Source organism: Chiloscyllium plagiosum, chromosome 17 (genome assembly GCF_004010195.1).
Source record: "Chiloscyllium plagiosum isolate BGI_BamShark_2017 chromosome 17, ASM401019v2, whole genome shotgun sequence".
Lineage (NCBI taxonomy): Eukaryota > Metazoa > Chordata > Chondrichthyes > Orectolobiformes > Hemiscylliidae > Chiloscyllium > Chiloscyllium plagiosum.
Window position 1 is genome coordinate 33,987,178 of NC_057726.1, and position 24,210 is coordinate 34,011,387.

Genomic DNA, 24,210 nt, shown 5'->3' on the forward strand with positions numbered 1-24,210 from the left:
TTCTCCCTCTTAGCCACCTGGATCAGTGAGAGAGACAAGAACTGAATGGGGGTGGGGGGTTTGGGGGCGCGGTGGGATGGGTATTACAAGGTCAGGGCCATTGGACAGGAGGAGGGATTGTGGCAGGGAGAATGGATTTCGGAGGCTCCCACACTTTCTGGTCCCAAGTTCCGCAATCAGGCTGAGTACCTGACAATGAGGTACCCCTCTGCAGGAGTCTGTGGAGATATGTGTGTGAGCAGAGAGAGAATCCTGATTCTGTAAGGTGTATCTTTGTTTTATATACTTTGAAAGTTATTTTTACCTTTTTCTCTGAGGTATCATTTGCCTGTTAAATCATGTTTAATTTAATTTGGTTTTGATTAATGTTAAAGTAAAATTTACAAAAAATGGTAACTTGTTTATAATTTCTTCATTTGACGGTAATTTGGTAAATTTGATTACTTTTGATTCTGTATCACTGAACAGGTTTGTAACAGAATGACAGCAGCACCACATCCAAGAGAACCCTTCAGACATACAAAAAACACCTAACAAGATATAATGCAGAATTTTATACTGGCTTTCTGCATGGATACACCAGACAGATACAATTTAAATAGCTTCCTACTTGAACTAAATAAATTATTATATAGGAGTTAGAAATGAGAGAATCTCATCTGTTTGTCACTGTAAATATCCTTTTGTAGAGTAACACCTGCAGAAAGACAATGCCTTTGACGGAACTTCAGAACAAACCTACCCCAGCCTGACAATCATCCATTAACCATTACACTCCATTTTCTGCCACTCAGCCAATTTTGTAACCATGTTGTGTCCCTTTTATTCCATTAGCTCTAACTTTGCATGCAAGTCTGTTGTGTGGCTCTTTATCAAATACCTTTTCGAAGCCCATGTATTTAGTACATCAATAATATTGCCCTGATCACCTTCTCTGTTACTTCACCAAAAAAACTCAAGTCATTAGTTAAATACGATTGTCCCTTAAAAGATCCATGCCCTTATTAGACCCATGTTTGTCCATGTGACTTTTAATTTTGTCCCAAATTATTGGTCTTCATATTGCAATTGGGATTATTGACATCAATTGGGATTAAACATTAACCACTTACTTTTGCATATCTTTTGCACTGGAGATTCATGGACAGGGATCTCCCATTACAAACCTTTCCAGGAATCAAGGTACACAGCAGGAAAAGAATTAATGCAGAAATTATGGTCCTTTTTATACCAACGAGTCTACGTGTTCTGTGTCCAGCACCAAGCCAGACACATTGGCACTAAGTGTGGAGTTAAGATATCAGATTGGTTGGGGTGCCAGGTACGTGGATGAGTGCTTATGGTAATAGAATATTGGGGTTCAGTGGTGTGAGGTGGTGCTGATGGTTTGTTGGATCCGACTTTCAGGACAGTGGTCAGGTCCAGGGGTGTCAGGACAGCAGGATGGAGATCGTCAGGTTGGACATCCATAAATCCATCTGGGTGGGATGTTTGCTGCTAGATGGTGTCAGGCTGGTATGATGGAATATCAGTGCAGGTCAGATTTTATCATGGAGTGGGGCACCGAGGGATTATGGGGGTTGGAGGGGGGGGTTTACAGAGAGAGTGTTAGTCCTGAATCTAGTTGGGAATGGGAGAGATGTTGGCTTTGAAGTGGGGTGGTCAGGCTGACTGGACCGGTCTCAGGTTGATGGGCAGGGTTAGGTACCAGAAGAAGTGGAATTGGGTCTGTTTGGGGGTGGTTCACAGGGGTTAGGTGAGTTGCAGTTGGCAGATTCAGTGGTGATTTTGGTGTTGAGGGCTTAGTTTAATAGTTATCCAAGAGTTATAGTGGGTTTCAAATGCTCTAAGTCTTCCTGGATATGCTTGAGTCAGTGGAAACCCAATGGATTTTCTTAATTCAGTGAACTTTTTCCAAAGGGTTCTAGATGCAGGGGAATTGCCCATTGGAAAATTCAGTTTATTCTCAATTCTCATGGAGTCAGCGATGTTAGGGATTCCACATAATCCTGATGTCAATACTGCTCCAACATCCCTGTGATCATAATATCTGGGCCATTATTTCTAGAATTTTCTGAACTACTGGAGTTAACAAACTGTTCTGTGTTGGCTTGGCTAATCCTTAGTTTTTTATACAGTTTGAAATTTTACAGTCACCTGGAGTCTAAGAAACATTGAAAATGTGCAATGATAATACCATGAAAAGCAATGGAAATATTTTAGTGTGGATTTATACATATGTAACCACCTTTTAGGCAGTATTGTGTTAAGATGTGTTTGTAAGTTTTAATATTCTAATTGGAGCTGTTGATTTTTGTTTGACAGAGATTTACCACTATCCATCATGGTTGGTATTCCTTTAGTCACAGTTTGTTACATCCTGGTTAATGTTGCATACTTTACCGTGATGACTCCCACAGAACTTCTGCAGTCTTCTGCGGTTGCTGTGGTAAGTATCTCTCGAGCTGTTAGTCAATCTTCAAGTTATAGAAATAAACAAATTGCCGAATGTAATTGGAAAATTCTTTCCAGACACGTTATTTTAATAGGAGAAAGTGAGGACTGCAGATGCTGGAGAGTATTGCTAGGAAAGCACAGCAGGCCAGGCAGCATCTGAGGGGCATGAGAATCACTGTTTCAGGCATAAGCCCTTCATCAGGAATGAGGCTTGTGGGCCAAACCTCACCCCCTCCCATTTATCTCTCAGCCACTGTCAACATTATTTTAATAATTTATTAATATATAATCAAAAAACAGCAGTAGATTTTCAAGGATATTTAAATATATCGGTTTTTCATGGAGATGCATTATGAATACAATTATTCAGTTTTAAGGGATTGTGTTTGAGAGGATTTAAATAGGCTTACATAAATGGGACTATTTTTTATATAATGGATTTTGTAATAGGTATCTAGAACTTTATTTCATATCAGAATATGGTCTGCCTACAATGAGAGTTGACATGGAGCATGTAAGGATAAAGATGGGTGATGGGGTGTCATGGGCTGGTATTAAATTGGGATTCAGTCAATAAAGAATAATGGGGATAGGTAAGTGGCACATGTGGAATGGGTTGGGTTCATGGGTTGGCATGAAGGTTGTGAGACACAAATGGGAATGAATGGGGGGGCGGGCGTGTGAGGTCAGAGGGTCTCATGTTTCAAAGGGTTTCTGTTTAAAAATGGGGCCTTCCATTTACAACAGAGACAAGAAGAAAGTTTTTTTCCTCCAAAGGTTATGACTCTTTGTGGTTCTGTTTCTGAATAGTTTTTTTAAGGCAGAGGTAGGCAGATTATTTTGAACCAAGAAGGTGAAAGATTATCAGGGATAGAGAGGAATTTAGAATTGAGTTTACAATCAGATCAGTCATTTTCTTCTTGAATAGTGGAACAGACCTGAGGGGCTAAATGACCCGCTCCTGAATTGAACGTTCATATATTCATTTCTAAAATTTATTCAAAAGCTCAAACCCTATAATATTTGTTTGCAAATGCAGGAAATACACAATTAGTGTAGCATCAACCCTGGGAAGAGAAATAAGATTAATGTTTAAGGTTAATAAGTAACAGAACACGGCTAAGGTAGAAGTGTAATAGGTTTCAAAATCAAATGAGTGAGTAAAAGGTAAAGTCTATAAGGATGAAAAATGGGAGGGATTAAAGATTAGATTCCCTACAGTGTGGACTTCGGCCCAACAAAGTCCACACTGACACTTGGACTGACTAATACACCTAACACTATGGGCAATTTAGCATGGCCAATTCACCTGGCCTGCACATTTTTTTTTTGGATTGTGGGAGGAAACTGGAGCACCTGGAGGAAACCCATGCAGGCATGGGGAGCATGTGCAAACTCCACACAGACAGTTGCCCGAGGCTGGAATCGAACTTGGAACCCTGGTGCTGTGAGTCAGCACTGTTAACCACTGAGCCCCCAACCATGGTTTTCCTAAATTACTGTCTCAACCAAATATGCACTAAACAGAATGCTAACAGGTCCATGAAAAAGCTGGCTAAGATAGACTAGGAGCAAGTGAGGACTGCAGATGCTGGAGATCAGAGTCAAAAAGTGTGGCACTGGAAAAGCACAGCAGGTCAGGCAGCATCCAAGGAGCAGGAGAATCAACATTTCAGACATAAGCCCTGCATCAGGAATGTGGCGGGGTGGGGGTTGCTGATAGATAAATAGGAGGGGGTGAGGGAAGGTAGCTGGGAGGGCAATAGGTAGAATCAGGTGGGGGATGATAGGTTGGAGCAGAGGGTAGAACAGATAGGCGAGAAGGAAGATGGACAGGTAGGACAGTTCAAGAGGGTGGTGCCAATTTGGAGGGTTGCATCTGGGATCTGGGTTGGATTCCACAGAGACCATTTCCTCTGCGACTCTCCCTCATTAGATCCACGCCCTCCACCAACCCACCAGCCACCTCCAGCACCTTCCCTTACCACTGCAAGAGGTGTAAAACCTGCACCCACACCTCCCTCATCACTTCCATCCAAGGCCCCAAAGGATCCTTCCACATCCAGATCAGATTTTCTGCACATCCAAACACCTCAGCTACTGTGTCCTCCTCTACAGGAATACAGGATGCCAACTTGCAGAACATTTCAGAGAACATCTCTGAGACACGTGCATCAAACAACCCCACCGTCTTGTGGCTGACCACTTCAATTTCCCCTCCCACATTGCCAAGGACAGCCACCTTCCCCCCCAACATTCCTGAAGAAGAGCTTATGCCCAAAACATTGTTTTCCTGCGCCTTGGTTGCTACCTGAGCTGCTGTGCTTTTCCAGCGCCACACTTTCGACTAAGATAGACTGGGAAACTAGGTTAGATGGTAGACAGTAAAGATGCAGTGTTAGACTTGTAATGCAATGTTAAATAACTCTCAGCAAAGATTTATCCCAACAAGAACTAAAGACTCTTTGAAAATGATGCATCTTTCATTCATAAAAAAGGAAATTAAAATTGTATTAAGTTGAAAGAAATATTATACACATCTACAAAGTCTATTGGTAGGTCAGAAGATTGAATCCACTTCAAATACCAGCAAAGAATAGCTTAAAAATGTTGAAAATAGAGCATTAGAGAAAGCTAGCTAGTACAATAATGTAGAAACTGAGAACAAGAGCTTTTAGAAGTAGGTAAACAGGAAAAGAGTAACTAAAACTGATATAGTCTTCTGAGGGAGAGTTTGGGGAATTGATACTGGGAATCAAGAATACGGAGGAGGCCTTGAAGACAGATTTTCATCTGCTTTCCCTGTAGAAGACTTAGAAAGTTTCCAAAAGATACTTGAAAATCAAGAGGTTAAAATTAAAAGGGAATTTAAAACATTACCATCACCAGCGAAAAGACTATAAAGACCTCAAGATTGACAAGCCTCCAAAGCCTGCAACCCAGAGTCTTAAAAGAAGTGACCACAGCAATAGTACAGACATCGGTGTTAACTTTCTAAAATTCTTTACATTCTGGAAGGACCCTAGGGGATTAGAAAATAATAAATGCACACATTTATTCAAGGAAGAAGGGAAACAGAAAGTAGGAAACTGTACACTAATCTAATATCTGTCAAAGGGAAATTGGTAGAATCCATTATTGACAAGGTTATAACGGGACATTTAGAGAGATGGCTTGTTTGTGATGGCAACAGTGCACATTAATTCTTGCTCAGGTCACTGTGCAGGCTCTGCCTTATCAACCTCCCCTCTGCTGATCCTCAAGTTAAACTCACCACCAATTACCTTTCTCTAATGAGAAAGCAGCCTGTTGTCCTCTTGGATTATGGTGAAATTCATTTTTAAAAATTATGATGAGCTTAAGCAGAGTCAATGTGATTTTGTGAAAGGAAAATTATGTTTAACTAATATATTTGGAATATTTTGAAGCTGTAACAAGAAAAATGGATAAAGGGGAACTTGTAGATGCAGTGTTCTTTCAATTCAGAGGCATTGGATAAGATGCCACATCAAAGATTGCTGATAACATTACGTGATGTATGGCTATTACATTAGCATGGATAAAGGATTGGTCAGCTAATAAGAAGCAGATACAATGGACAATTGTCTCTTCTTCCAGTTGACAAATTAGTGGAGTGCTACAGGAATCGGTCAAGGTGATATCACTGAAGCCTCACCAGAGCATATGGCTACTCGCTCATTAGAGAGGGGCAAATGGTGATGGTTTAACTGGAGGATCACTATGCATCAAGCGAGGGGAGCGTATAAAGAGGAGAGTTCTTCATGGTAACTTCAGCCAGTGTGGGACTTGAACCCATGCTCTCTGCATCAAAAACAGCCATCCTTAAAGGAATCAGAACTGGGGTTTCAACTATTTACAAGCTTTCACTAATGATATGCTGAAGATTTGATGGAATTATGCAGGTCTGGACCAGGTAGATAGGGAAAAGCTGTGCCTAGGTTGACAACAAGAGGGTACAAATAAAGTAATTATCAACGAAGCAAAAGTGATATTAACAGAAAAGTTGCCATACAGCAGGTAATTAAGTACTGTCTGAGTTTGGAGGCTGGGTATAACTCCCCCAGTCTTCTTCAAAATACCGACATTCTGACTTTGATATTGATACGAGAGGACAGACCGGGCCTTGGTCCGTCCAAAACAGCTTGTCCAAAAGATGGTGGAGTACCAGTACCGCACTGCAGTGTCGGCCTTAATTTTTAAATTCAAGTCTTGGATTAAGCCTTAAATTCAGAAAGTGTTAGAGAAATAAGAAAAACGTATTTCTAGTAGCAGTTGAATCAGTACCCAAAGACACAGAATAAAAGTAATAGTGAAAGATGTAAACATGGGGAAACATTTGTTGACTCAGGGACAAGAATGCTACAAACTGAGCCATGACTGACTCTCTCCAGTACTCTCCTGACAAACAATTCAAGTTATAATAGATTACACTGACTAAACCCTTCCAAATCTTGGGTGGGAGAATCAGATCAAAATTCCTGAAACATTACTGTTTCCGTGCTGTACATCTCTATGACTCTATATTACATTTATAAAGAGCATTGTGACCCATTAAGGATTAATTGAGAAACATTGTGAATGTTTTGTTTTTTGCAGTAATTAGATTGTACAGTTTATTTTAACAAATCTAACTTTCACATTCTATTTAACATCATTGTTGCTTCTCCATTACAATGAAAAGCATGAGATATTGTCATGTTCAAGTGATGAATGTGTTTGATTGGGAATTTGTGCATGCAAACTTTGCCTTGATGTAATCTACTGGTTATTGCAAAAAAATTGGTTGTTTATGAAAAAACACCATCAGTTGCTCTAAATTTATGAAACATAATCCTATTCTATCTTTGATAATGTTTAAAAACAATCTGCTTTCCTACTTCAAGCCAATTATGTGCTCCACCAAAGTAATTAATTAAATAAAAACTGGGGCCTGTTCCTGTTTCATTTTGTTCTTGAATGTACTTCTTACGTCATTTTGGAAACGTACCTAATAAAATACCATTAGCCTCTGGTTTAAATATTTTGCATTATTGAGAGAAATTTATCTAGAATTAATATGCTGTTATCTGGGCATACATTCTAAATATTAATTAATATTTATCACTCAGACTTGTTTAATGTCTGTTGAATAACATGTCACATTTCAAAAAATTTTAGCTTTTTCTAATAACCTTATCTGACTTGGTAATTCAATATTGACTGGCTGTTTTATTCAGTGAAATCAATGGTCTGTGCAGTAATTGCTGGCAGATGTGAACATGATAGTCCAGGTGAGGCAGTGTTGAATCCAATAGCAGTACTGCAAATAGAATAATTATCAGCTCTTGGATCATACACTGTTCTATGATATAAAATAAAAAGATCCAGTCTTCAGCAGCTAAGAAGGAGGATATATGCTTACATATGATATTGCTACATTATTGAATAAGGCAATAATGCAAATGTGCAAAAAGTAAACCACCTATCAGGAGGTTACTTGAAATAATCTAAACACTCATCTACATATACAAATTCAATAACTTGTATTGAGTAAAAGGAATCTGGGGCGTCAGCAATATTTGGTGCAACAATATTGAAAAGTGAACGACCAATTTGTTAGAAGTGTGTTGATTCTTTGCTGTACTTATCTAAATAATCCCATACTCCTTCCATTTCTTTATAGACATGTAACGTTTTTTTTTCATTTAAGCCATTATCAAATTATTTTTTGAATGTTCTTACTGAAAACTGCTTCCACCACTCTTTCTGGCAGTGTACTCTAGGTCATAACACACTCCAGAAAATAAATATTTCCTCATGTTGTCTCCAGCTCATTTGCCAATCAGCTTTAATCTCTGTCTTTTGTATACTGACTCTGAACTGTTAGTGGAAATAATTTGACTTTATTTCTCTATCAAAACAATTCATGATTTTGAACATCTCCTCTTAACCCTTTATACTTTAAGGAGAACAACTCCAGACTTTTCATTCTATGCACAAAACTGAAGTTCCTTATTCCTGATACCTCACAGTAAACCTCTCCTACTTTCTCGAAAAGGCTTTGACATACTTCCAAAGTATAGTGTTTAGAATTATACATAGTACTCCAACTGAGGCCATATCTGTGATATATTAAGATAACCTTGTTTTTGCTCTATTACAATTATTGGTCTATTATTACATATCATTATTGTTAAGGATTCTGCATGATTTTGTAAAATCTAGCCTTTTCCATTGCCACCTTTAAAGAGTTAAGAAGCTCTTGGTGTTCCTGCACTTAGTTTCTATTACCTCACCACATTCTCCCTATCAAAATACATCACTTCACATTACAGGTTGGGTATCTATCATCAGAACATCCAAAATCTGAGAAGACCTAAAATCTAAAGGTCCTTTTGGAAGCAGACCCTAACAAACCTGTTGACACACTGAGTCTAGCCCTTTGGAAAAAACCTTTGCTTGACTTGAATGGACCCGAACAAACCTAAAAATGAAGATTTTTTCCAAAGTACTAAATTCAACATGTCTACAGGTCTGTTCAAGCCCTTTTGGGGGGAATAAACCTTTGCTTTCAGGTACATTTGGACCCAAAAGGACTACAGTGGATCCAAAAAACAAAAATACCCTTTATCTGAAAACTAGTCGGTCCTGAGATGTTCATATAAAGAATTCCTGACCTGTATTAAATTGCATCTGCCATGTATTTGCTCATTTCACCATTCCAAATCTTCCCAAAGTCTTTGTTTACTACATTCGTGTTTATCTGCAAATATTGGAATTATGCAGTGTGTGCACAAGCATTATGTTGTAAATAATGAGTGATCCCAATGCAATTCCCCACAGAATACCACTTTCTTCAGCCTCTAAATAAGATTTTCTCTGCTCTCCTCCCCTTATCCAATTTTGTATCCATGCTGCCTCTGTCCCTTTAATCCCATGAGCTTTAATTTTGCTAACAAATTTATTATGTGCTAATTTATCAAATGTCTTTTGAAGAACAATTTATAACCTCAACCACATGAGGTGTTGTGGTGCAGTGGTAGTGTCCCTAGTCTGGGCCAGAAAGTCTGGGCTGAAGTCCCATCTACCCCAGACATGTCATAACATGTCTGAACAGTTTGATTTAAAAAATCTACAACATCAATCCTCTGAACTACCTCAAAAGAATGTGATCAAGTAAGTCAAATACAATTGACCTTGAACAAATTAATGCTGACTTTTATTATTAGCCCATAACTTGTATGAAATGCCAATTAATTTTGCTCTAGATTATTATCTCTAATAGTTTCATACTAACAGTACATTGATTGCCCTCTAGTTACTCGACTTATCCTCCTTATTCTGAAAAAGAGTGCAACATTTGCATCTTCTGCTCCTCAGCTACCATCCCCACACTTGGGGATGAATTCTGCAATCCTCACCTGGTCTGGCTTATGTGTGACTTCAGAACTGCAGCAATGTGGTTCTCTGAAACCGCTTCATGGAATGACCTACTAAGGCAATCATTCAAGGGCAGCTAAGAACAGGCAATAAATGCTGGCCTGCCTGTGATGCCCATGTCCCATGAGTGAATTAAGAAAACGTTAAGAGAGTGATTATTAGAGGAATTTAATTGATAGCTCATGGGAATAATTTGTATGAAAGCAGTGGCAAGATGTTAGATTTGGTAACCAAAAGTAGATAGAGATATCGATTGAACTGGTACAAAGTTGGAAATAAAACAAATATAATTGTGCATCTAGTGGTGATCGAAGACAAACTCTGTGTTATTTGTTTGAAAGAGGAAATCTGAATAGAGAGCATGAGAACCCTCCTACAGCTCATTCTGTCCAAAATGCAAGTCGGAAAGAAACTGAAAGGTAGTCAGTACCACAGAAACGCTGAAAGAGAAAAGTGATTCAAGATATTTGATTAATCACAACTGATTAGTGTTAATCAGCTCATGTCATTTATGAGAAGTAAAGTCTAAGTGATTGTAGATTCAGGAAGTATTGATTTTAAAACATTTTTATTTACTTAACGTTTATAGGTGGAATAATAGTACAGTTATTCTTGTTCACACTCTTTTGTACTTTCTTGTACACAAATCTGTCGTCTTTTATGCAGCCTAATAAGAATCTATATGAAAAAGGTGATGAACACATTTAGTACAAGTCTGATAGTCAGAACTGAATTAAACAGGAAATAATGATGCATTATTTTGCCCAAGTTTCAGTATCAAAATTTCCCAAGTCTATAGGTAATATGGAGTAATGCTTCAAATCAATTATCACACTTTATTAAAATATTTTAAACTCTAATTGGCTTAAAAGGGGAGAAAGTGAGCACTGCAGATGCTGGCGATCAGAGTTAAAGAGTGTAGTGCTGGAAAAGCACAGCCAGTCAGGCAGGCAGCATCCAAGGAGCAGGGAAATCGACATTTTGAGCATAATCTCTTCCTAAAGAAGAGCTTATGCTCAAAACATTGACTCTCCTGTCCCTTGGATGCTGCCTGACTGGCTGTGCTTTTCCAGCACCACACTCTTTGACTTTAATTGGATTAATCCTATATTGAGTATAGAAGTTCACAACTAGAAGAAAGATTCTACAATTAAATGTAATAATTTAGAAAAATTCTGGACTTCAATGTAAATTTGGATAAGAATTAAAATATTATACATTAGAAAAGTTGAACAAAAATATATTTAGACATTTTTCTAACTCTAACTTCCAGAATCTGTTAGCCTTGTAAAATAAAATGTTTAATTTACAAAGTGCAACCTTAATATCTCAGTAGCTGTTTCTCATAATAGGCATGCAGAGGTGCACAGATCATAACCAGCTGGATTTGTAACATACTCCACTCCAAACCATTGTCCAACTTTCCTGATTTTTGTTTTGAAATCCTTTTTTCATTATGAAGTGTCATGGAAGTGTTCAACTGAATTGAGTATTGGAACCTGTGGTTCAGAACAAGACCATGGATCCACCTATGGAGTAAAGATTCTACATATCAAGACCTTTGAACAGAAGGAAGTCCAAAAAAATACACTCCCATAAGCAGGTCAAGTTGTTCCTCCAGAGAATCTGTGCAATATATATTTAGATCCTAATTACTATTATCCAGTAATGACCTCGATCTATTTATAGGTCTTCCAATTAAAATTGGTTTGGGAACATGCTCAAAAGATATGGAAAAAAATGCCAGCTTCTCAATACATTTCTGACTTTACTGTGTGCTATCTGGGCTGAAACCTCAACATATGAAACTTTGGTGAAATTTGAAAATTGCAGTCAGGTGTCTATTGACTGTTAGTCATTTGCAGGTAAACAGCATAAAAACTTCACTGTACATAGAGTCCAACCTTTTCATTAGAGGGGACTTCAGTGTCATGCATAATTATCTTTGATTAAGTTTTAGTTCATTGTGCTAAAGATAGCCAATGATTTAAATGGAAATAATTCAAATATTCTTCATATAGTAATTATAAGTTATTTGAATAAATTTAAGTGCCAAAACTTTCCTGTTGTACTTGAATCTGGATGTGAGGAATGTTGAATCAACCACGATCCTACTGAATGGTAAAACAAGCTCACAGGACCGAATGACCCTATTCTTGTTCACATTTCTTATGGTCTTCAAACTTTACTGTATTTTAGATTATATTCCCTACAGTAAGGAAACAGGCCCTTTGGCTCAAAAAGTCCACAACAACCCTCCGAAGAGTAACCGTTCCCCGACCCTATATTTACCTCTGACTAATGCACCTAACACTATGGGCAATTTAACATGGCCAATTCACCTGACCTGCACATCTTTGGATTGTGGGAGGAAACTGGAGCACCCAGAGGAAACCCATGCAGACACAGGAGAATGTCCAAGCTCCACACAGACAGTTGCCAGAGACGGGAATCAAACCCGGGTGTCTGGTGGTGTGAGGCAGCTATGCTAACCATGAATCACGTGCATATTCCACAATCTAGAATTATGTATGAAAATAAATGTCTTTCTAAAATCTTTACCATTGTAACAGGAAAATTTGTGACCTTGTCCATCATTCATTTATTGCAACAGACGTTTGGTGATCGGGTCCTCACACCAGCTTCTTGGCTAGTTCCACTCTTTGTCGTATTTTCTACCTTTGGAGCTGCAAATGGTTCTTGTTTCACAGCCGGCAGGTAAAATAAAAATCCTTTCATTGAAACAGAAAACAAATATACATTTTCCTATTGAGTTTCCAATGTATCACAATTTTTTGGCTAAGGGCATGAGCAGGAATCTATTTCAAAACCACTTCAAATGTTATTCATAAACTCACCTCTCAGTATGGCAAAACAATAATGCAAAATGCAGTGCTGGTTTGAAGAAAATAACTTAGTCAAGGGTGTGAAAGCTGTGAAACTTTTACATCATCATCATGCACGGGGGGGGGGGGGGGGGGGGGGGGGGGGTTGGGAAGTGTCTTTAATGAACATAATTGTTTTCATTTTTGGAGGAATTCAAGTAATTCACTATTGAGACGCAAGTCTGTAATGCCAATGTGGAAAATAACATGTATTCCTAAAATATTGGAGTTAGATTAGGGAAGCTGAGCCTTTCTCCTTGGAGAGACGTTTGAGAGACAGCTTAATACAGGTGTTTTTAGAAGTTTAGATGCAACCCGTTCCTTCTCACAGGTCACCACTACCTTTTCAAAACCATGAGAGCTCTTGACAGAATAGGTAAGGAATAATGTTTCCCATTGTGGAACAGTCAAAAGCAAAAGGACACTGTCATTAGTTGAATGGCACAGTAACCAATGGCAAAAAAAAAGGAAAACTTTTTAATGCAATAAACGGTTATGTTCCTGAATGCACAGCCTTGAGTGCACAGCTTAAACCTATGCTTCCTAGGTTTGGACTCCCCCACCCCATGGAAAAGACCTCATCTATTGACCCTATCCATGCCCCTCATTATTTTATGAACCTCTGTAAGGTCACCCCTCAGCCTCTGATGCTTCAGGGAAAATAGCCCCAGTCAACTCAGCCTCCCCTTATATCTCAAACTGTCCAACCCTAGCAAAATCCTTGTAAATCTTTTCTGAATACTTCCAAGTTTCACAACATTCTTCCTATAGCAGGGAGATCAGAATTGCATGCAATATTTCAATATAGCCGCAACACAACCTCCCAACTCCTATAATCTATGCACTGACCAACAAAGGCAAGCATACTAAACGCCTTCTTCACTATCTTGTCTACCTGTGACTCCACTTTCAAGGAACGATGAACCTGCACTCCAGGGTCTCTTTGTTCAGCAACACTCCCAGGACCTTACCATTAAGTGTATAAGTCCTGCCCTGATTTGTTTTTTCAAAATGCAGCACCTTGCATTTATCTAAATTAAACTCCATCTGCCCACAGGCCATCTGATTAAGATCCTCTTGTACTCTGAGGTAACCATGAAACATTCTTTCTCTGCTAATATTGGAGAGAGAAACAGACATAAACGCACTTTCTCCTAAACACTGATCACAAAAATGTAGTACACTCCTATCGGTCTGCACAGAATTGTCTTTTTCCCTTTTTTTTTGGTTTGCTAAAACTAGTCAATAGCTGAAACTTAAATATTTTGCACTTTTGAGGAGTTGTTCTGATTTCAACTTTTCTAAACAGACTTACATTTGTGACAGCCCGTGAGGGTCACATGGTTAAGATTTTGTCGTATATCAACATCAGACGTTTAACACCTTCACCGGCTCTCCTGTTCAATGTAGGTAATTAATGCTTTCAATTACAACTGTAAAAATATTAGTGGTGCTGTGCTGTAAAATGATAACAAAATAGAAATAAAATGTGTTAGTGTTTGCACAGAAGTAGTAATGGAAAATCAATATCAACAAAACTTTTATATGCTGTCTAGAGGTATCTGAAATTGTTTAAAATATTGTGATTGTGTGAAAATTACTTACTATTCTAGTCCAACACCTGAAACTTAATCAAACTTTTATCAAAGAAAACAAATTATAACTGTCATGGGTCTATATTTTATGATAGTGCTCTAGAATGCAATCCATTTAAAGAGCAACTTAAACAAAATTTCTCTTCTTGTATTATGAGATTATCCGGTGCCATTCCATTAGTAATAGTACTGATTAGAGACAGTTATTTATGGTCAAGAAACCAGCAACTTGCTGCACATTGTAGCTATTAAATCACTAATTGCAGACATAAGTCTAAATCCTGAATTCAGTTCAAAATTTACAGAAGAATAAATAAAGAGTGAAAATAAGACAGGCATTTTACACACCAAGTAATTAGCAATCTGAGGAGACTTTCCAGGACGTTGCCTGGCTGGAAGCTTTTTGTAATGTAGAGAGGTTGGGTAGACTGGGGTTGTTTTCTGTGAAGCAAAGGAAATTGAGGGGTCACAAGACTGAGATGTGTTAAAATTATGATTGGCGTAGATAGGAAGGAATTCTTTCCCTTGGCAGAAAGATAAATGACTAAGGGGCATAAACTTATGGTAAAGGGCTAGAAGCTTAGAGTGGATGTGAGGAAAATCTTTTTCACTCAGAGGATGGTGGGAATCTGGAACTCACTACCTGCAAAGATGGTAGAGATAGAAACATTCATAACATTTAAGTAATATTTAGATGTGCACTTGCAATCCAAAACAACAAAGCCATGGACCAAGTGCTGGAAAATGGGATTAGTATAGTTAATGCTTGGTTTTGACTGGGACATACTCATAAGACGAAAGATTTTTTTTCCCTGTGCTGCAGACCTCTATGAATCTTTGACTCTAAACTAAGCTATCATTGCACAAAAGACAAAAATATAATCTTGCACAATAATTTACCACAAATCTCTAAATTACAACAAATCAGAAAGACAGATGAACACAAGCTTTGCAATGGAAAACTAACAAATGTAGAAATCTAATACTTTAGTGGATTTTTTAACAGTCACTCTCATTCTGTAGACCTCTATATGGAGATAAACATCGAAGTCCTTCGGAAGCAAGGAAAGAATAGAGTAAGGCTTCTCTGTCCAGAATTGAACCATGATTCTAAAAGTGCTTACCTGAAGCGGTTAGATAAAACAATAATGCTTTGTAAAATCAAAGAAATTGCTCTCTGAATGTATCGTCACATCATGAGGGGCTCATAATGCATGTAGAATAGGCATGTTTTTTGTTGATGGTTAAAGTAGTACAATAAGGCTACTTACATTCCTCAACATTTCTAATTTGTGTTTTGTAGCAGGTTTGCTGGAAAATTCTGATCCAATAGGAAATAGGCCTATTTAATACGCTGAAGATACAGAACAAAAACTAAATAGTAGTTTTATTCATTGGAAGAAACATATGGAATAGATTTTAAGACAACCTCCGATTTACTGATTTTTTTTCTGTTCTTCTTTAGAATTAAAATCTTCTGATAAATTTACTGGTATTAAATATATTCCAATTGTAACTATTATTCACTTACTTGTTATACTGCACTCTATTTTTCAGGGATTTCTGGCTATTATCTACATAATTCCAGCAGATATTAACACCCTTATAAACTACTTTAGCTTTGCTTCCTGGATTTTTTATGGACTGACTACATTATCACTGATTGTCATGAGATTTACAAGAAAGGATCTGAATAGACCAGTAAAGGTTAGAGTTACATGATCTTTCTTTCCTATATGAATGTATTAATATATACAGTAAACCGCTGTGCCTGCGGACGATACATTCCAAGACCTACTGTGGAAGCCCAAACCATGGATAGTCATGGACACATTCATTTAATGGGAAATTTACCTTCCCAGCAGCCCCGGGTCTCTAGTTCTGGAACGTTCCCTGTAATGTTTGGACCGCAGTAAATCACGGATAACTGCAACCGCAGAAACCGAGCTGTGTATATGGCGGTCGGTCTGTAATTCTAAACTATAACATTATCTTCTGGGAATTTGTATTTTAAACTAGATAATAAATAGATGAGTGGTTTCAGTTCTGAGGTTTTTTTAAAGAAGTTAGAACATCATTTGGAACAGTGAAACTATAGACTTCATTTCCAAGAAAGCATGCGACTTAAGTACCCAGCAGGATGATTGTTGAATTAAAGTGTTTATGAAGTTAAACATTTACACTGAGAAAATGGATCAGATCCCCTCCATCTCCCTCAGTATTGATGGTGTGCAATGCCCTTAAGGGCTTTTCAAGTATCTCAGTCAATTGGAAAATATAGTTAATTTACTGGTGGTGGTGACGGCTAATAAATTTAAAATACCATGGGTTATTAGTGATTGGGGGAAAACAAAACATTCATTCAGTTGGATACAAAAAAAACATCAGGAGTTTTAGCATTAGTGAGACTGTACCTACAGTATTAGTTTTGGTCTCCTTATTTGAGGAGAATACAAATATATTGGAGGTGGTTCACAGGAGGGGCACTAGATTGATTCCAGAGGGTGAGAGGTTTGTGTTTTGAAATGAGATTAGGTCTTGAGATTGAGAAGAGCAAGAGGTAATCTACTTGAGGTATAGAAGATGCTAAAGGGGATTGACAAAGTAGATATAGAGGATGTTTCCTCTTGTGGGCAATCTTGAACAAGAGGTCATTTTTTTAGGATATGGGGTGGCAGATTTAATACAGAGATGAGGAGGAATTGCTTCTCTCAAAGAGTCATGAATATTTCACTATTCCAAAGTGTGGCCGATGCTGGAACATTAATTTTGAGGAGAGAGGCAGATTTGCAGATTTTTAATTATTAGTGGGTTGAAGGGTTATGGAGATTGGGCAGGATTGTGGAGTTGAGGCTGAGATTAGAACAGCCATGATTGTATCTAATGGCAGAGCAGACTTAAGGGGCTGAACTGCCTACTCTTATGTTGAATTAGAAAGACTTGTACTCATTGACGTGCTTTTGGATGTCAGAAACCTGACAGATTATAAAAAAACTTAATTATTCCTGTATTCATATTGTTAAAATCTTCTTTTTGTTTCAGGTCCCAATCATTTTTCCAATTGTGGTGACTCTTGTCTCTATCTACTTGGTTCTTGCTCCAATCATTGGTGCTCCAGAGTTGGCATATTTATATTGTTCACTATTTATTGTTGGAGGATTAATATTTTACTTTCTGTTCATTTACTTTCACTTCAGCTGGACCCGAAGAGTGATGAGTAAGTAATAACTATTTATCAGTTCATTTGACAACCAAACCAAACGGATAATGCAGTGATCCAAGTTCTGAACTAATTCAAATATGTCTATCTTAAAAAGAGTCTAGGATGTAACTTTTGATAATTAAACTGAATAAACCTAGTCATCCTTCTAAGTGGTGGAGCAATCCAGAACAAGGTGGGAATAGGTTAAATCGCACCATTGAATTCCATAAATGAGCTATATTCCTTTGATTAAGGCACAATCATGCAGAGAGTAGAATAAAAAAAAACGTGCAACTAGATGGAAGACCAGAACAGTCAGTGAAGATTTTGCAGGAGCAGTAAATGTCCTTAAATATATCTCAAATTATAATGAAATTGCGATGGCATGGTATGAAACTCGTAAGAGGGGAAGAGATTGAACAGACCTGTACATGGTTAATTTAGACTAGACTTTTGGATTACTAACTTAGTTAAAATACCATCATCTCAAATTATATAATATTACTACTAAATTCTAGTCATGATTTGGAGATGCCGGTGTTGGACTGGGCATGTTCAAAAGTAACATAGAATTTAGTACAAAGTTAAAAATCACACAACACCAGGTTATCGTCCAACAGGTTTAATTGGAAGCACTAGCTTTCAAAGTGACGCTCCTTCATCAGGTGTTGTGTGATTTTTAACTTTGTACTAAATTCTATGTTACTTTTGAACTCTGGGACTTGTCAGAATATTGTTTTCAAATACGAGATGAGAAAATTTATCATTATGCTATATATCGCAGCAGACAGGTGAAAGTAGCAGCTATCACACCAGGAATATCAAATGGCACACAGATATAAATAGTGACTTTGTTACTGGTCAGTTTTTGCCATGTTTTCAGCTGCTGATATTGAGGCTTTTAACTTTTATTGAATAGATGCTATTAAGGTAAAAAGGTTTCAGAGGCATTTGATTGTCAAGTTACAAATTATTTGATGATATCAAGTAGGAATAAAGATGGTTTAGTGGACCCTGTAGCACACTTGACATGTGATTCCTAGCAGAACACAGCTCTGAATTAATATTTACGGTGGCACAGTGGTTAGCACTGCTGCCTCGCAGCGCCAGAGACCTGGGTTCAATTCCTGCCTCAGGCAACTTGTCTGTGTGGAGTTTGCACATTTGCCCCGTGTCTGCGTGAGTTTCCTCCGGGTGCTCTGGTTTCCTCCCACAGTCCAAAAATCTGCAGGTTAGGTGAATTGGCCATGCTAAGTTGCCCGTAGTGTTAGGTGAAGAATGGATCTGGGTGGGTTGCTCTTTGGAGGGTCGGTGTGGACTTGTTGGGCCAAAGGGCTTGTTTCCACACTGTAAGTAATCTAAATCTAATCAGGATACTGTCAATATATCAGTGGGAAGCAGAAATGTTAGAGGTAATCAATGAAGTGAAAATAGATAGACAAGATGTACTAGAAGGGGATAGCTCTGTTCAGGGAAGTGGATAGGTCATCAGCTACATACATGTTTTCATTCTAGGTCACTTAGAGAAGTGGAGAAAGTGAGGGCTGCAGATGCTGGAGATCAGAGCTGAAAATGTGTTGCTGGAAAAGCGCAGCAGGTCAGGCAGCATCCAAGGAGCAGGAGAATCGACATTTCGGGCATAAGCCATTCCTGAAGAAGGGCTTATGCCCGAAACGTCAATTCACTTAGAGAAGTAGTACTGGATAGTGACAGGACTTCTTATAACTTGCCAGTCTTTGTTGATATGAGGGGGTTGTCAGAGCATTGCAAAGTGGCAAATGTGACACCCTTGTTAAAGAAGAAAGGATGTAAAAATTGTCCTAATAATTATGCAGGATAGTCAGTTTAAAACATTACCTAGCACTAATATTACTTATTGTTCTAAAGAAAAAGAATTAGTAGGAATTTGGAGAGGTTTGATCTAAGCAAGAAGAGCCAAAACTAATTATTTCTTCTTTGATTAAGCAACAAAATATGACGGTAAAGCAATGCATTTTGCATGTCTAGCTTAAAGAAGTGTTAAAAGCTTAAAAATCACAAAGTTCTGGCTAACAATACGAGGTTCATGAAATAGGAGTCAGTATGGGCTTGCAGAAAATACTTTGCTCAAGAACAAAAGAGTCAAGGAAACTTGTTTTCCTGACAGGACCACAGCTGACAATAATTTCCCCAAGGGACTGTGCTAGGATCACTGCTGTTTTGTATTCATATCACAGCATAGTAGTAACATGACTGCACTAGTAATCCAAATGCCCAGACTAAAGACCTGGATTCATGAATTCAAATCCATAAAGAGAGATGGTTGTATAGTGGCAATGTCCCTGAACGGAAGAATATGGGGTTGATTAGCATGGTAAAACAGAATTAAGAGTTAGTCTAATGATGACTATAAAAATTATTGTTGATTGTTGTAAAATATTCACCTAGACCCTTTGGGTCATTGAGCCAATAATGTCCATTATCACATGAATGAAAAATCTCTAAGCATTTAGCTGAATAATGATGTTAAAAATCACACAACACCAGGTTATAGTCCAACAGGTTTATTTGTAAGTACTAGCTTTTGGACCGCTGCTCCTTCATCAGGTAGCTAGCTACCTTGATGAAGAAGCAGTGCTCCGAAAGCTTGTACTTCCAAATAAACCTTTTAGAGTACAACCTGGTGTTGTGTGATTTTTAAACTTTGTCCACCCCAGTTCAACACTGACACCTCCATATCCTGAATAAGGATGACTATGACACCCTTAGTTGCACAAGCCAAACAAATTATACAGGGAGCAAATAAACTATGAGGGCAAACTAGCAAGTAAAATCTTCCGCCTAGGAACCCTCCAACCACAAGGGATGAACTCGGATTTCACCAGTTTCCTCATTTCCGCCCCTCCCCCAAGTCCCTTCTCCCTACCTTTTATCTTAGCCTGCTGGACAAACTTTCCTCATTTCTGAAGAAGGCTTATGCCCGAAACGTCGATTCTCCTGTTCTCTGGATGCTGCCTGACCTGCTGCACTTTTCCAGCAACACGTTTTTAGCAAGTAAAATAAACAAGAAGAGTTTTTAAAAATTATATAAAAGTAGAGAGGCCAAAATAAACATAGGCCTCTTAGAGAATCAGGCTGTGGAAATAATTCCAGGAAACAGGAAATTGTCATAAGAGGTAGACAGCATGGAAGCAGCCCTTCGAATCTGTGTCAATCTATCCATACTAATCTCACTTTCCAATTCTTGGTCCATAGCCTAGAATGTTGTGACATTTCAAGTATTCATCTAAGTACTTTGCAGAGGACTGAGATTAGTCTTCACTGGAGAAGACACTGATTTTTGTACTTTTGAAAGGGGAAATAAATACAATAACTATTACTAGAGAATGGTACTAGGGAACCTGATAGCGCTAAACATCAATAGCTGCTGAAAATGTGTTGCTGGAAAAGCGCAGCAGGTCAGGCAGCATCCAAGGAACAGGAGAATTGACGTTTCGGGCATAAGCATGCCCGAAATGTTGATTCTCCTGTTCCTTGGATGCTGCCTGACCTGCTGCGCTTTTCCAGCAACACATTTTCAGCTCTGATCTCCAGCATCTGCAGACCTCACTTTCTCCTCCTAAACATCAATAAGTCAATTGACCCTGATGGGTTGTATTTTAAGATACTAAAAGTAGCTATTGAGGTAGTGCATGCACTGACTGTAATCTTTCAAGAATCCTAAGTTGTTGGGAAATTCCCAGAAGACACAATCACCAGCCTTATTCAAAAAGGGAGAGAGAAACGTGCCAGTATACTTAACATCTGTCATTGGGAAAATGTAACTGACTGAGTCTATTAATAAAGAATTTACAAGTGGAGCATGTAGAAATTATAAATAATAAAGTGAAGCAGTCAATTAATTTCCCCTTCATGAAACTATGTCTGACAAAGATTTTAGGATTTGTTGAAGTAGTAACAAGCCTTATTACCCATACTTCACACCCCTATGGTGCAGCACTCTTCTGCATTCTCCTACTCACCACAAGTGGAAGTACTGTTCACTGCTGGGTCCTCTTGGGATCCCTGGTACGAATGCCATCTTTGAAGTCCAGTTATGCACACTGTCAAGTACTGTCAGTCCACAGCTGCCTTGCATGATTCCTGCCAGTTGCCCCAGACATGGTGGAAAGAAGCAATTGGAACCCCACTTTACTGATTGAAACCTTGAGGACAAGGCAGCAATTGCAGTCAAAGCCCATGGACTGTGCCCAGTGATATTGGTGACTAATGTGCAAAATGAAGGGCAAAACCACCAAGGAGTGAGCTGGAATCAACAGGTTAATGCTCTGAACTTCACATTGGAAATTGTCTCCATCTAGTGAATTGGAGAATGGGGAAACTGCATAGCCATGAGGTGAAATGACATAAGAATGTTTATTCACACAAATAGGCCTCTTACTGCTCACCGGTAAGAATCTGTCTTATCTTTCAAACTTGGTTGGAAAATAAGACTTGACATTAGAAATCTGCTTACTGCCAAACTTTTGAGATTCTCCCAACATTCTTATGAGGAAAGATTGAATTCTACAAAAATATCTTTCTGTTCAGTATATATTTCATATAGTGAAAACACCTATTATGTTTTAATACATAAGTAACCATTTGAAATTATAAAATATCTCCACATAATTGTCTTGTTCATGATTGTGGGCCACTTATTTTTCATTAATTGTATCCCCAGGGCCAATTACCAAACATCTGCAGCTGTTTTTGGAAGTGGCACCAGCAGAGACTGAAATGTAAAAATCATCTATTACTTCACTTTTAATATTTAATGTAACTGAAGGTGGAAATCAGGCACTGACAGTTGTAATATTTCCTGACATTTTGAAAAAAATCTTCTGTACTGTTGTAATATCTTTGTAAAGTAATACGCAAGCAAATGCCATCGCTTGCAATTATCTGTTAACATTGTGACAATTTAAATGTGTGCTGTTTAAAAAAACTGACTTGCAACATGATGCATGTTTGTGTACTTATTAATTAAAATTCATATCAATGAACTTTTTTTTTAGTGTACCAACATCAATGATGGTCGATCTATGATTCTAATTTGCAAATAGGAAGCTCTGATCTGTGTTGCAGTCTCTAAGCAATACACCAAATCGAAATCAAGCATTTCCTGAGAAGCGGTAAAACACACTTTGCCTCAGCCACAGCTAATATTATTTTTCATCTGGTCAATCATAAAAATTACTTCACAGCATTAATTGTCTGTAAAATCTAAAATAAGAAGTGGAAAGCAAAATTAAAAATCTGGTTATCCAAGATTGATGTGCAAAGGAGACCAAGATAAGTGGTCATTAAAGTATATATTTTAATGAATTAGAGACTTGACAAGTCCATCATATCCTCAACATAAATCCAGGAGGAAATGCATTGGTTAATAAAGAGACGACCATAGGTTGCTTTCTCATTCAGGAGAAACAGCTTGTGCTGAGTTTAATCTGAGGGTCACCATATGTCAAATGCAAAGTTGAGGGAAATCAATTACATATTTAGAAGCGACAAAAAATTGACATTTATATTCATAAAGATAAAGTTTGCAAGAGACATATTTTGGAAGTAAGAATGAGAACATCTTACACTTGAGAACAAATCAAGAAGATTACCACATCCACCTGCCCCTATAGTGATTGATATTCAAATCTTATATGGATTTGGGCCTCAGAAATCTCAGATCTGACTTGAAAAGCAGCATTTATTTACCACAAGAGAGGAAAAATTAAGGTTTATTTTATAAGGAACTTTCATAATGCAGGAAATATGGGATTCTACTGGCAGTTAAAAAAAAGAACGACTGCTCAAATGAAATGTTTAATTTTTAAAAAATTAAGTTAACATTCAGCATTTATTACTTTGACTTTTGAGGCTTCATGAAATAAACATCTTAATGACACAGTAGGAAACAGGCAATAATGGTGGTGCAGATTTCAAAAGGGAGTTTTATAATGTGTAAATAATGAGTTCTGATGGCTCTGTTATTGGTGGCAAAACAGTGAACTGTATATCAGAACTGGAGAAGTTCTGTGCAGCAACATAGAGGTAGGGAAATTTGACGAGGAACACCATTAAAAAGTTAAAATTAGGTAACTGAGACACATAAATGGTGGAAATTATCAGGAATTTGTGGATGAACAAGGTCATTAATAGCCAATATGACTCAAAATGTTCAAGAGGCATCCAGAAGTTTGCAACATCAGAACGAATAATAAATGAATGTAGGACACAATAATACAAGTATAATAATCTTTCAAAAGATTATACTATTAATCCTGGATTAGGCCACGATTCTCAAACATTTCACCATTTTCTAAGTTTACAGTGAATTCTATAATTTTGGACAGTTTCAATTTAACATCAGGCTGATCCTGATAAAATGTTTTACGCAAGTGTAAAACAGGAAGAATGCTTAATACTCATGTACAGTCTCCTGCTATTTTCAGTGACAGGAATGGCTCTTAGTCCAAGCTTCTGACCCATATTCAGATTTTCAAAGCTGTATACTTTACTGAACGTTAAGTTTGTAATATTTGTTTTAAATTAAGAAATTTGTACACTTGTGTTTCAATAGTAATTATCTAAACTTAAGGGTATATTAATGTTTGTA

At 37.8% G+C, this 24,210-nt stretch overlaps 1 protein-coding gene across 1 annotated transcript in view; it reads left to right on the forward strand.

The window, feature by feature from the left end:
- Window positions 1-22,561, forward strand: part of slc7a9 (solute carrier family 7 member 9) — a 62,890-nt gene extending 40,329 nt beyond the window's left edge. Inside the window, exons 8-13 of the mRNA XM_043706833.1 lie at window positions 2,326-2,449; window positions 12,512-12,615; window positions 14,092-14,188; window positions 15,935-16,084; window positions 17,420-17,594; window positions 22,282-22,561. Of these exons, the coding sequence (XP_043562768.1) occupies window positions 2,326-2,449; window positions 12,512-12,615; window positions 14,092-14,188; window positions 15,935-16,084; window positions 17,420-17,594; window positions 22,282-22,343 (712 nt within the window). The 3' untranslated portion in view covers window positions 22,344-22,561. The remainder of the gene's footprint in view (window positions 1-2,325; window positions 2,450-12,511; window positions 12,616-14,091; window positions 14,189-15,934; window positions 16,085-17,419; window positions 17,595-22,281) is intronic.
- The last annotated feature ends 1,649 nt before the right edge of the window (window positions 22,562-24,210 follow it).